Source organism: Aulonocara stuartgranti (assembly GCF_965226115.1).
Source record: "Aulonocara stuartgranti genome assembly, chromosome: 14".
NCBI lineage: Eukaryota > Metazoa > Chordata > Actinopteri > Cichliformes > Cichlidae > Aulonocara > Aulonocara stuartgranti.
The window spans coordinates 29,269,472-29,283,136 of record NC_138950.1 but is presented as its reverse complement, the minus strand read 5'-3'; the positions used below and the strand labels follow the sequence as shown (position 1 = coordinate 29,283,136).

The following is a 13,665-nucleotide window of genomic DNA, read 5'->3' as shown; positions in this document are numbered from 1 at the left end:
AACGTTTGTATGTCTTCATAAAATACTGTAAAGCTTTTGACTCTTAGGGAGTCAGGAGCTACATGACAGATGTTATTTTGAATGACTTGGATATTTGCTGTTTACCAACCGTAAGTCTGCACAACAGAAATATTGTTCTGAAACACATTAAAATACACAAGTGAAAGATGATATCTGTAATTAGAGCTGCCACGATTAGTCGAAGAATCACGATTACGTTGACTATCAAAATTGTCGATGACTAATTTAATAGTCAGTGCGTCGTTTGAAGCTTTGTAAGATCACAAAAGACGCAGGAATAAGTAGCAGGATTTAAGAGTGTAATAACGGACTGAAACAGAAGATGGCAGCACTGCATGTACAAGGATGCCAGCTGCCATTAAACCCCGAAGAAGAAGATGTGTCCCAGAATTCATAGCGCGGCCCAGCTGAGTTTCCAACGATGGCGGCAGCAAGTTAGTTTTAATATTACTCTTATTATTCTTTATGGGTCACAAAATAAACGTTTAACATATTTTCAGGCGAGGCTGTAACTGTGTAAACCTCAAATATCTGCTCGGTTTATCAAGACACCACATATTTTCCTGAGTAAATCGGTTTGGCTGAGATTAAAGTTATAGTTTCTGTAAGCAAAGCAAAACTGTTTATGTGAAAAACTGTAAAATATAATTTCAGTGTTCTTTTTACATTTCATAAGAGTAAAATCCTTGTAGGAGTAAATGTATCCAAGCTTCTGACAGATGTGACAGATGTTTAACTTATTGTTGTTTACTTGTAGTGTACAATAAATAATCAAAAACACAGGATTATTCTGCAATGCTTCATTACTCATTAATGTTACAAATGTTGAAAGGTAAAAGTGTTCAATAAAATCCTAAATATTGCAAAATGCTGCAAGAACTCAGTTCTTCTTTCGCTGCTTTAGGACACATCCCATTATATTGACTACTGTACACACACTACTTAATATTTAAGATACAAAAAATACTGGTTTCTGTGCATGCATCTGCAGTGAAGGTGTGTGTTGTTTTGCCATGCAGCTTTTACTTACTTAGGCGCAATCAAGCACTCTTCTTCATTTTGCCTACCATGAAGTCAAGCCAAAAAAACAAGAAAAGAAAAAAGATTTTTCTGGTATGAAGTATAACAGTTCCCTGAACTACCTCTGATAGTGTCCTCATCGTGATAATATTCCCTTTATTTATGATTAGTAATCTTTATCTTCAGAGGTGTGGGTGACAGTTTTAGTGTTTGCTTTAAAAAACAAAAAACAACAAAAACTCAAAACAAAAACTTGATGGAATATTTCTCTGGACAAGAGGTCCTTGGATCGCCTCTCCGTTGTCTTTGTTGAACGCAATGAAGGCAGTGAAAAAACTGCTCACTCCTGATTGGACACTGAGCTGCACCACCTTCTCCTTCACTCCTCCACTGTGGCTTCTCAGGAAGTCCTGCATTTGGGTCCTGTTATTCACTCAAACCTGACAATAACACATCACCCTGTTTTATCCACAACTGTAAATTTTCGGAGACATCCTGTTACATTTACTGAGATCAGCAACAGACTTTCTGAATTCAAACCTCAATAAAAATGTGAAAATGACTCAGCTTTTCCTTCTTTTGTTTTTACAGCATTATGGACTATAAGTTAAAGCAATTAATGATGCAGTGAATGGTGGTCAAAGGGTTGATCTTTACACAGAGCACGTCTGTCCCTTTTTATTAGCCCATTACAATTACTCCCCCATCACTTTAAAAAGGCAACAAAACATGCATGTAACATTTCTTCAGAGATGTAATTCAGTTTTAATTATATAGCGCCAAATCAACACAACAGTCACCTCAAGGTGCTTTATATTGTAAGGTAAATACACTAAGTAATACAGAAAAAAAAAAACCAACAATTGAATGATCCTCTTTGAGCAAGTACCTGGCAACAGTGGGAAATAAAAACTCCCTTTAACAGGAAGAAACCTCTGGGAGATCAAGGCTCAGAAAGGGGCAGCCATTTGCCACAACTGGTTAAGGGAGAGGGGAGCAGGACAAAAGAAACACACTGTGGAAGAGAGACAAGTTAGTGTCACAATCTAAATGTTGAAGTTGGTCGACATTTTCAGATCAGACTTATGGTCTTTAAGCCAAGTTTAAAATTTGTTTTGAATGTCCTTGGTGTAGTTATTGATGTCATTTCTTTTTATGACAATCTGTTCTTAAATTGTGTTTTATTTCTCACAAAAGTGAAAAGATTATGGAAGAAAGTCGAGCCAAAGAACAGAGTTGGCTCTTAGACTTCGAGTATAGGAGGCCCTCAGCAGAACTTTTAAAGAGAATAAGAAACACAGAAAACCTTAGATAAGGAGGTGTGCTCTGACAGTGCAGCGCAGCACCCAGAAAGCTATTTGGCATTGGCAGAGAAGACTTAGGAAGTTATTCAGGAGCAAAACCCTGGTACTCAACTTTGCTGCTCAAACCTCAAATATATTGATACTTTTACGCCAATATACAATTTATTTCCAAAATTGTTACAACAAAGAAATAAAAAACCAAACATAGATTTCATAACTTTTTATGCTAATTATTATTTCAATCACTACAAAACAGGCAGTTTTTGTAAATTCAGATGTAACTCTAACTACAGTCATGAATAAGCGAACATGAATGAAGACTATGTGCTGTCTTAAGACGTTCAAGCAGGGCTCTAGAGTGCGACCAATTTGGTCGCAAATACGACCAAATTTTTCAGTGGTGCGACTAAAAAGAAATATTTGGTTGCACCTGTGCGACCAACTGTTCGGGTAGCAAAAAAAAAAACAAAAAACTGCAACCTTCGCTGTGGTCAACAACAGACACACATTTTGCCCCTATCGTGGACTAAACCAATCAGAGATAGTAAGGGGCGGGACCTCTCTGATTCGCTGTGGTCCAGATGAAGGTGCAGGTGGTAGTGGGAGGTGAGTAGCTTGAATGAGGTAGAGGGAGGTCATGCACTTAAATTAACACACAGACATAGCCTGTCTGGGTAAACTGTTTGCAAGTGTTGTTTAAGTCTAACAAGTAGAATAAATAGATGTATCTGGAGGAACTGAGAGAGGAACTGTTCTGTTTTAGAATATGGCCGATGTTGTTTTTATCTGGGGTGACGTATATTGTTGGTCATCATATGTATAAAATGATCCATCTTAACTGTTGTAAGGAAGTTCGATGCTGTTTGGGTGATCGTGCTCGACTTCCCCCCATATGTTTTCTAATTAAATCCTGTTTTGACGCATCTGAATGAGACTCTGCAGTCGTTTGTCTCTCTCCTCAAAAACGAACAGGTGACATCAACAACAGACACACATTTTGCCCCTATCGTGGACTAAACCAATCAGAGATAGTAAGGGGCGGGACCTCTCTGATTCGCCGTGGTCCAGATGAAAGTGCAGGTGGAAATGGGAGGTGAGTAGCTTGAATAAAGCGATATCAATTCATTAAATCCTGAATGACTTTTAAATATAACTGTGTTTTGCCAGAAACGCCAGATTCTCAGATTAAAGCTCACAAAACCATTTCAACAACAACCAAACAGCAAATGAGAGCAGGTACACGGATTCCACACAAAGACGTAAACACAGAGCGGACCCGACGCATCAGAATCAGCTTTGTCTTTCTCGGCTTTCTCATCCGACGGCCTTAGACGGACACGCTGTCGGAGCTCAGCGATTCTGATGCGTCCGGTCTGTGATTACATCTTTTTGCGCTGATTCTGAGCTGCAGGTTTTGTCTCTTTCAACCAAAATTCATCGAGCCAGCAGCGAAAGAAGCAGCAAACTGCGCTTCACATTTGATCAATGTCATCATGAATTTTGCTGTTTTGCTTCCACGACTATTAAAATCACACTTCATGCACAGCTAGCTCTCTCTCTATCTCTCTCTGTACTTCAAGAACAGTTTCCCGTCTCCAATCTCTGTTTTCTGTATTATTCATTCGCTTATTACCCACCAGTCTACCGTTGTTTACAGCACTGCTGTCTTTTTCTTTTCTTTTTCTTTTTTTCACTTAAATGACCTCGGACAAGAAAGCCTATTTTTTTTGTTGTTCAATACTGAAGAAATTTAAACTTTATATGCAGAAAATTGTAGAATATTTTTAAGGTTATCTGCTATAAAAAGCCAGACCAGGAAAATCTCCTTCATGTTTTTCTGTGTTTTATTCTCAGTTACTTTCACACAAAGGCATCTGCTGTGATGTTCACAATTCTGATGAAGTCAGTACTGATAAATGATCAGAATTATAATATTTCTGACTGTCTGAGGCTAAGTTGAATCGAATTGGGACTTTGAGAACTGGAATCGAAGGGATTATAGAAATCAGTGATGATACCCAGCCCTAGTGAGCAGCCTAGGCACGACAGAAGTGGATGTAGCTGTAATAAGAAAATTACTATTGATAACTTTTCTGTTAAGTTAGGGCCTGATCCTTCTGAAATTCATAGCCAGTGCTCTGACACGGTGTCATCAATCTTTGAATGCTGAAAAAGCACAGTGTATCCAGAAAAACACATAATATTATATAAATTATTATAAAATTTGTGTGCGCCTAACTTTTGTGCCGTAGAAAACACAACAATGATATAAAACAGCTCTGTATCAAAGGCAGTGTGGAGTAAGCAGACCTGCTTCTGTTCACTCTGAAGATGAAGCTACTTTAAGAAAACCCTCAGAGTCCCAGAGCTTCTTTCTTCACGCTGCAACCCAGCAGGACATTTCCAGCATCCACACACTCTGACACACACGGTGATAAAAACACAAAACAGATATTAAAATAATGATTGTGGGAGAAAAGCTGTAGAATGAAACAGTTTTTTAAAGCTGTTATTTTATCTGTTACAATCATTGCTAGTACCATTGTGAGCACAGAGCCACGAGGCAGCCTTCATAGCCAGAAGCTCCCACTCGTCCTTTGCATCCATCTTGAAACCATGAAGCCAGATCAGAGCCAGAATGGTGGCCCACACTTCACTGCTGGTCTAATTCCCCAAATCAAAATCAATCAAATAAACCAGACAGAACACACATTTTACTTTCTACAACCAGTAATATTACATATGTTTGTGTACTTCTTTGTCACACGGGGTCACCAAGGTGGGCAGCTCTGCATATTTGATTTGGCAGATTATTACACTGGATGCTCTTCCTGATGAAATCCCAAACTGTGATATCATAAATGCTCTAAAATAATGTGCTGACATGTTTTTACAACAACTGATGAGGAAAATAATTTCTGCTGCCGTGTGGTTTCTGGATAATATCAGACGCTGGTGCAGCTCAGTGGGAGGTTAGGAGTGTGATTACCACCAGTGTTTTTGCTTCTGATATGCAGATGTTTATTCTCAGGCTGTGAGGCAGGTCTACGTTTAGTTTGACTTCATTTTATTTGTTTTATGGTGTGTTTTTAATTATATCATGTGTTTTTGTTCAAATTATAGAATCAAATCTGTTTTATCTCACATCATCATTTTGTGTTAATATTTAAATTGACAGCAGTGCACCTTTTCAGGCTTTGACTTTTCCACCTCCTCGTTGGTCTGTCCCAGTGCAGCAGCCAGAGCTGGATCAAGCAGCCAGCAGCCAGACGCCTCCTGCAGGGAGACTAACTGCAGCAAAGGGTCTCTGGGTGGCTGCTCAGGCACAGCAGCTGGAAAATCTAAGATGCAATAAAAACAAAACCCGATTATGGTGCTAGATGACAAACAGAACTCTACATGATAACTCAGTGCATAAAACACCGCACTGTAAACTATGCAACAGATAAATATTATGTTTTTCACTTGAAAATTACATCTTAAAAATGTAATCATTACATAAGAGCTCCACATCAAACACATTAATCACATCATCTTTGTAGTGAAACAGCTGATGACTCATTAAACGTTTCCATGCAATTTATCCACAGTGAAAAATATTCACTTTGCTGGATCTGAAAATCACGATTTCCGAGATCAGACGAGATCGGGCGTGTTCAGGGTAGAGATGGCACGATACCACTTTTTTATGTCCGATACCGATACCGATATCATAAATTTGGATATCTGCCGATACCGATATGAATCCGATATAGTGTTTTTTAATCAACAAAACTGTTTTTTAAAATATCTTGCTGCATTTTGCAAGTCTGCAAGTTCATACTCAAGTTTAAAACAACAACTACACTAAAGCTATTCTGTTATACCTGTATACAAAAAAAATATTTCATAGTTCAGCAATACTGATCAATCTAATAAACTTAGACCTACACCATCCTCCCTATTCTGGTATTTTAAAGAGTACTTAGCGTAAATATTAAGCAACCTAACTAATAGGGTTCCAACTCCCAGCAACAACAAAAATAAATAAATAAAAAATAGGGAACCACCCCTCACGCTCCACCTCATGATGCTTAATCAACGTAATCAACCTTAATTTGATGCAGTGTGAAAAAAAATGCACAGAAATCAATTATTTTTCAAGAAATATTAAATAGATTCAACATCTTTCTTCAACAAAATTGCAGACTGCACAGATGGTACCTTCCCAAAGGAAAATGTACTATAGCTTACTAGGGTATATATATTAGACTTAATAGTCACTATATACAGTAATGGACTTCTATTCATTTTACATCAAATTAAAACTTTGGGTGTCAGATAATTATTTATTAAAAGCTCGACATTTTAAATGAGAATAAGAAAGAAAAGTATGTCTTTGTGCCCCCTTTTCCCAGTTAATGCCCTATCGGCCCCCCTGGCTAAACTTTGCTAGATCCGCCCCTGCACAGTTACCAGCGTCAGCTACGTAGAAAAAGATCCTGGTGTAGAAATTAATATTAAATAAATTCTAACAACAGCTTATCAAGCTTAAACGTGCTGCTGTTGTTCAGCCGCTGGTTTCCTCTTTCTGGTGCAAAGTGGACCAAAAACAAACAAGAGAGACTCACGACAGAAAAGCCGATCAGCTGATCATTAGCAGTTTCACGATTGAAGTAGCAGCCGGAGAGCGAGAGGCAGTCGCTCGTTAAGCTTAACGTGGGAATGCTTTACAAACATTCAGAGATGGACTTACACACTTGCTTTACTTCTCTCGGGGATAACTTTGTCGGAGATGAAATGCCAGGTTGCTAGCGAAGCTCCAAATGCTATCCAGACCACCGACAGGTCCCGCATGCCACAGCTGCTCTATCACGTGATGCATACTGCTCCGACGTTCTGAGGCGAGTTACGGCGTGTTGCAAGTTTTGTGAGGTGCTTTCGTGATATTTAATGGATCGGATTACATTTTTTATTTTTCTCCGATATCCGATCCAGTAATTTAAGTCAGTATCGGACCGATACCGATACGTAATATCGGATCGGTCCATCTCTAGTTCAGGGTGGTGTGGCCGTAAGCGTAGACATTGAGGGCTAGCAGGAGGGACTATGCGCTTACCTGCTGCTCTCTGGCAGGTAGCTCCATGCCCTCCTGGGTTTTAAATGCACCTTAGAACACACATGCATCAACACTACAATGAGCGGGTGGAGGGAGGTTTGGAGTCTTCTCTCACCCCCGTTCTCTGCGGCCTGCTGGAGCGGGGGGGCTAGGAGGAGGAGTTGGCCGTCCGACTGCGGTCTGGAGTGTGGGGCCTCCCTGCTGCTGCGGAGTCGGGGCGGTCTGCCTCTCCCCACCGCAGGGAAAAGGGTAACACCACCTGGGTCTGGGTGCAGTTCCCCCCTTCAGGGGCAAGGGTACCTAGACCCGGTTTGTAGAGTACGCTTGGGGAGTGTGATCGTGTGTACAGCGTCTCTTTATGTCTGTCTCCACGTTGGTTGAGTGTGGAGTAAGTGCATATGAGAGCATGAGGGTGGGAATGGATGTTTGTATCTGTGTGTGCCTGTATGTCTGTGTCTATATGTCAGGTTGGGTATCAGACGCCACCTCTCTGGGGACATCTCAGGCCCTCCAAGGTTTGGAGGCCTATCTCCCCCCACCACCACTTCCCCTGCCAATGGTGCACTCCCTCAGACATCGGTGCGTTGGTGGCTCTTTGTGTCTGGGGATGGGCGTCCAGGTACACACCGGCTCACTCCTTGGCGGCCGCTTATCGGGGCCTGGATCCTGGGGCTCGCTCGGGCCACTTCGGAGGTGGGGTGCCCCCGGCCTCTCGGCCTGGAGCTCGGTCACTCAGGCACAGCTGGCTGCCGGCGGAGCTCACGGGCGCGTCACTGCAACTCCCCCTGGCTCCTGCTCCGCGGCTGCTGAGTGAGCCCTCATCTGGGACTCTCCTCAGCTCTTTCTGGTACAGTGGCGCAGCTGCCCCTCTGTTGGTCTTCCTTGGTCTCTTGTGTTCTGGGGGCCTCTGGCTGTCTGGAGTTTTGATCTCCTCCATACCTGCTTCATGCCCTGGAGGACGGGGCTGTGGCCCCCCCCACACCCTCTAGCACAGGGCTGCCCAATCCCAGTCCTCGAGAGCTACTATCCTGCAGCTTTTAGATGCATCCCTACTCCAACACAGCTGAATCAAATGGTTTGATTACCTCTTCAGCATGCCATCGTGTTTGGCAAAGGCCTGATAACAAGCCATTCATTTGATTCAGCTGTGTTGGAGTAGGGATGCATCTAAAAGCTGCAGGATAGTAGCTCTCGAGGACTGGGATTGGGAAGCCCTGCTCTAGCAGATCATTACATGAAGGAACTTTTTAAAAAAACAAGCGCGTCCATGCTCACAGGTGTACACACGGGTGATCACACCCACAAACTACACCCTTTTTGGCTCCTACCTCAAAGCACACTGTGTTCTGTTGATCTTACGTGCTGCACAATAATGTTTAATATTTAGTATTTACTGTCATATTCCCATATATCATTGTGATGTTGTTTATTCTATTACTCTTGTTCTCTTCTGCTTGTTTTCTTTTTTCTTTCTCAACAGGTGATCCAGGTGATCGATAGATGCATTTTCTTTTCTTTTTCTGCCCATTCTGTTGGGTTTTGTTTTTTGCCCTTCTCCCCTGTCCCTCTTCTCAGCTGTTTCTCTTTCTTTCTCCCCTTCTTTCCCCCAGTCAAGTCTGTCCCGTATTCAGCAAGTGAAAATAAAATAAACAATAAAAGGTGAATCAAATGGACCATTACGGCAAGGCTGGGATGGTCAATTTGGTAAAGTAAATCCGTTGAGCATCTTTCTTTACCTTTAGACAATAATTCTGATGGCAAAAGAGCCAAACGGGACAGGCAAGAAAAGAAAAAAAAGAAAATCACGTGTTCATTTCATTAGACACTAGCAATACTATTAAACTGGACCTTATCATTCTCATATAGCACTAAATGTGAAACTGAGTCATATCATAACAATCTATATATGTAATATGTGTTTGCCTGAATCTTCCAGCACAAACAGAAAGAGGAGCTGTTGTCTGAGTATCAATGCAAATACACACCAGAAATCGTTCAGTAAAGACAAATTTAATAAATGAAATCTGGTGAGAGGGCCTTTGATGTTTCTCTTTGGATCATCCTTCCATCCATTTCTTCAGCTTATCCAATTCAAGATTGGAGCCATCCCAGCTGTTATGGGGCCAGAGGCAGGAGTACAACCTGGACAGGTCAGTCTAACACAGAGAAACAGACAACTATTCACACTCACATTCAACCTAACTGCATCTCTCTGGACTGTGGGATGAAGCTGGAGTACCTGGAGGGAACCACAAAGGCGCCAGGACTGTCTTGCTCTCAGGTGACGGCCGTTCACGCTGCTCTGAAGACCCTCAGTTGTCTTTGGATCATCCTGTTGTTTGTCTCCCAGTGTCGTTGCTGCTCTTCTCCTTTCAAAGACAAACACCAAATAACACCAAATGAGAGTGAATCACTTCAGAACAACGGGAACACTCCTGGTTATTGTGAGCAAACGTCATAACAAGATGAATATATTTACCATTTTACTGAGGGAACATCTTCTGTGTGGAGTTTCTTCTCATCTTGGCTCTTTTTCCTGACATTTAGAAACAAGAGGCAGAAAAGAAAGAATAAAAGTTAAAACCTCAACGATTTTTTAATGTTTGGGATATTTTAGAAACAACCGTAAACACTATTTACTACTTACCACTTTGTTCATTCTTGCTGACGTTCACTCTCCTCATCTTCTCTCTAAAGGACAAATGACAGTAAAGAGGGAATCGTTTTAGTAACTTTATCAACCAGGTGAGCAGAATTTTAGATATTTATCAATATTCTGATTAAAAGCAGAGTGAATACTTATCTTTTTACGAGAAAGGGTTCAATCCGTCCTGTCTTAGGTCTTAATGTCACCTTGTCTCCTCTCTGTTTTCTCTGAAAAACAAAAGACAAATGGGAAGAAAAAAATTAGTAAATGATTTCAGCAACTAGAGGAAGTGTTCACTGAGGAGGAGCTGTCATAATAATATAAAATCAATATGTACTTATCTTTTTTTTAATGAGAGTTTACAGAGCACGCTGGCTTCGCTCCTCCCTCCGCTCCTCTCTGAAAGTTACCTGGATAAAGGATAATAACAATTAATAGCATCATCAAAACAGACAAACCTGAAAGAATTGCTGATCAGAGTTGTGACAGAGTCGCAGGTTAGATGGATGTATACTTATCTTTCACAATGAGAGCGTTTGCATCTTCCTTTAGAGAGAAGATGAGGAGAGTGAACGTCAGCAAGAATGAACAAAGTGGTAAGTAGTAAATAGTGTTTACGGTTGTTTCTAAAATATCCCAAACATTAAAAAATCGTTGAGGTTTTAACTTTTATTCTTTCTTTTCTGCCTCTTGTTTCTAAATGTCAGGAAAAAGAGCCAAGATGAGAAGAAACTCCACACAGAAGATGTTCCCTCAGTAAAATGGTAAATATATGTGTACTTTGTACTTTAAATGTGTAAAATGAGTTCTTATCTTTTTTTTGTGAGAGGGCCTTTAATGTTTCTCTTTGGATCATCCTTCCATCCATTTCTTCAGCTTATCCAATTCAAGATTGGAGCCATCCCAGCTGTTATGGGGCCAGAGGCAGGAGTACAACCTGGACAGGTCAGTCTAACACAGAGAAACAGACAACTATTCACACTCACATTCAACCTAACTGCATCTCTCTGGACTGTGGGATGAAGCTGGAGTACCTGGAGGGAACCACAAAGGCGCCAGGACTGTCTTGCTCTCAGGTGACGGCCGTTCACGCTGCTCTGAAGACCCTCAGTTGTCTTTGGATCAAATAACACCAAATGAGAGTAAATCACTTCAGAAACACAGGAACACTCCTGGTTATTGTGAGCAAACGTCATAACAAGATGAATATATTTACCATTTTACTGAGGGAAAATCTTCTGTGTGGAGTTTCTTCGCAGCGTGACTCTTTTTCCTGACTTTTAGAAACAAGAGGCAGAAAAGAAAGAATAAAAGTTAAAACCTCGACGATTTTCAAATATTTTAGGACATTATTTTAGAAACAACCTTAAGCACTATTTACTACTTACCACTTTGTTCAGGCTTGCTGACGTTCGACATGCTTCACTGTATATTATAATCTCAAGCGCTTCCTTGCTGGACTCGGGCTCCGGATGCTGCTCTCTTCCTCCGGAGCCTTCCTCTTAGCACGCTTTGCCGACATATTTAGAAAACGGCAGAGCACCGAAGTGAGAACTCTGCCGTCCGCGCTGTAGTCTGTTATTCTCCAGCGGTTCGTCATCTCAGTGTCCTCTGTTCGGTAAACAGTGGAGATGACTCTGGTGACGAGGAGGCCGTCGACAGTCAAGGTGCCGACACGGTTCCTCCGATCTGCCTTCAGCACAGCAAGATCCGCTTTCTCTGGAAGAACTGGAGTCAGGAAGCGTGGATGAGAGCTGGAGCCCGCAGGCGGCAGCATCATGCCAGCTGGTGAGTCCGTAGGAGGAGAAGGAGTGGTGTTCTCTCTCTGGCTCTGCCTCACATGGACAAATGGTGTCGTCACCTGGTCCCGATGGAACAATCCTTTAAAAGGTATGTAAGGAAAGTCCTTGGACCCCGTCACCAGGTTATGGTAAAGAGTGAGGACCAGGTGGGACATGGAGTCCAGTTGGCTGCTGCTCAGTTCACGGTTCCTCAAGTTAATGACGACCATCTGAGGAGCAGTGATTGGACTCACCAGCTCAGCTACGAGAAAGCAAAGCATGCGTGTACGTTAATCATGTGATCACACAAACTAAAGCCTGAAATTAAATTGTCCAGACATGGCTTTACATCATCATAAGCTCTTCCACACACAAACAGTAAGAAGCTCCCAGCAGAACTCATTGTTTATGAAAGCCTTCACCTTTTTTGGTAAAAGTTTTCATGCAGTGTAAGGCTGCATGGACTTTCACTGAGGTTTTAATACGCATTCACATTAAGGAGTAATATCTTCATATTAGTTGAGCATCGATATTTTGAGAATAAAGCAGCTACATTTAGGTGAGAAACCTCCCACCTCCTTATTGCAGGCACACACTGTTTCAATCTCAAACTCATCCAGCGACTCTGTGAACTTTTAAAACTCCATTCTCCAGCTTTATAAAATTCACAATTTATGAAACTTTCACGTATAACTCAGCGCCAGCAGCCCAAACATGTCAACTCAAACCCTCTACATGCAAAAACGGCCGCGCGCTGACGTCAGCGTCCTCCAATGCCTTACGTCGTTTCCAGGGCGCGTGCATTCAATTTTTTTTTTTTCCAGCGATTTAAAAAAAAACATGGCGCCATCTTTATAGTGTACTGGCACATGTTAAAATTGATGTTACTCAAGTATGAAACATCTCATCCTAAACGTTAACACTCATGAAGTCCTACTTCCAAACAATAAAAGACAAAAATCTAAGTTGTATTTGTTTGCTAGCACTCTGACATATTAGCCTGCTGTACTCACCATAGCGTTGATCTAACACCTCGTCAATGAAAAGGGAGAACAGGTGCATCTCGCGACTGAAGTTTGTAGAAGTCATTTTGCAAATCCTTCTTGAAGATTTTCAAACGTTGGCTGTAGTTTGAAAAATCCGAGTTTTCACAGCACTAGTGGGAAAAAGCTCCTGTTTGCGCTCAAACGTGAAACCCGAATTCCAATTTTGCCTCCTGCTTTTATACCTGCACTCAAACACGTCATCATCACCATGACTCCCAGTGCCACCGAAAATCAATTTTATTTATTTAAAATAAAGTTCGTCTAATTATCATAGCTTTTTCAAAAATATATATATTTCTCATTTTATTTTACTGTTTTATTCATCCTTTATAAAAAATATGTTGCCAAACTTTGTCGTTTTAATTCTTTAAAAAAATCATTAATTCACCAGTTTACAAAAATGAAGATCGATATCTGAAATTTAAATTAATAAATAAATAATTACAATTGATAATGGATTTTTAGCATTAAAGAATAGTTTTTCAATGCGCTTTAAATGTTATCAGGGCCGATGTTGTGCCAAAAAGTGATCGCAGTCCAAAAAGTGATTTACGGTACTGAAACGTTTGTTTGTGTCATGACATTTGTAAACAGTTGATGTTTAAGGTGCAGTTCACGTGGAAGCCAGAGGAGGGTGGTGTTGTGCGCATAATACAAAGTGATGGCGAAACCTAAAAGACGGTGTCATGTCTGCTCCCTGAAGCAATCTCATAACAGTTTCAATCTATTTCAAGCCAGTTAGCACATT

The 13,665-nt window shown here is 41.1% G+C and overlaps 1 protein-coding gene and 1 pseudogene across 8 annotated transcripts in view; both read right to left on the bottom strand.

Moving 5' to 3' along the window:
- Window positions 1-4,523: 4,523 nt before the first annotated feature.
- Window positions 4,524-13,665, bottom strand: part of LOC309687640 (von Willebrand factor A domain-containing protein 5A-like) — a 29,250-nt pseudogene continuing 20,108 nt past the window's right edge. Inside the window, exons 14-18 of the transcript XR_014280744.1 lie at window positions 10,454-10,500; window positions 10,091-10,134; window positions 5,532-5,686; window positions 4,886-5,009; window positions 4,524-4,764 (exon numbers count right to left, since the gene is read on the bottom strand). The product of XR_014280744.1 is annotated as a von Willebrand factor A domain-containing protein 5A-like (transcript). The remainder of the gene's footprint in view (window positions 4,765-4,885; window positions 5,010-5,531; window positions 5,687-10,090; window positions 10,135-10,453; window positions 10,501-13,665) is intronic.
- Window positions 9,435-13,426, bottom strand: LOC309688233 (uncharacterized protein). 7 transcript variants are annotated; one of them, XM_082503822.1, is made up of 10 exons: window positions 12,885-13,426; window positions 11,479-12,133; window positions 11,307-11,367; window positions 11,125-11,205; window positions 10,428-11,041; window positions 10,243-10,317; window positions 10,091-10,130; window positions 9,923-9,979; window positions 9,683-9,812; window positions 9,435-9,599 (listed from the first exon to the last, which is right to left on the bottom strand). In XM_082503822.1, exons 1-2 carry the CDS (start codon window positions 12,958-12,960, stop codon window positions 11,523-11,525), a joined length of 687 nt encoding a protein of 228 aa, XP_082359948.1. In that variant the 5' UTR covers window positions 12,961-13,426; the 3' UTR covers window positions 9,435-9,599; window positions 9,683-9,812; window positions 9,923-9,979; window positions 10,091-10,130; window positions 10,243-10,317; window positions 10,428-11,041; window positions 11,125-11,205; window positions 11,307-11,367; window positions 11,479-11,522. The 7 variants fall into 7 exon arrangements, with proteins under 7 accessions (XP_082359948.1, XP_082359947.1, XP_082359945.1 ...); XM_082503821.1 differs by having other exon boundaries at window positions 10,243-11,041; XM_082503819.1 differs by having other exon boundaries at window positions 10,091-10,317.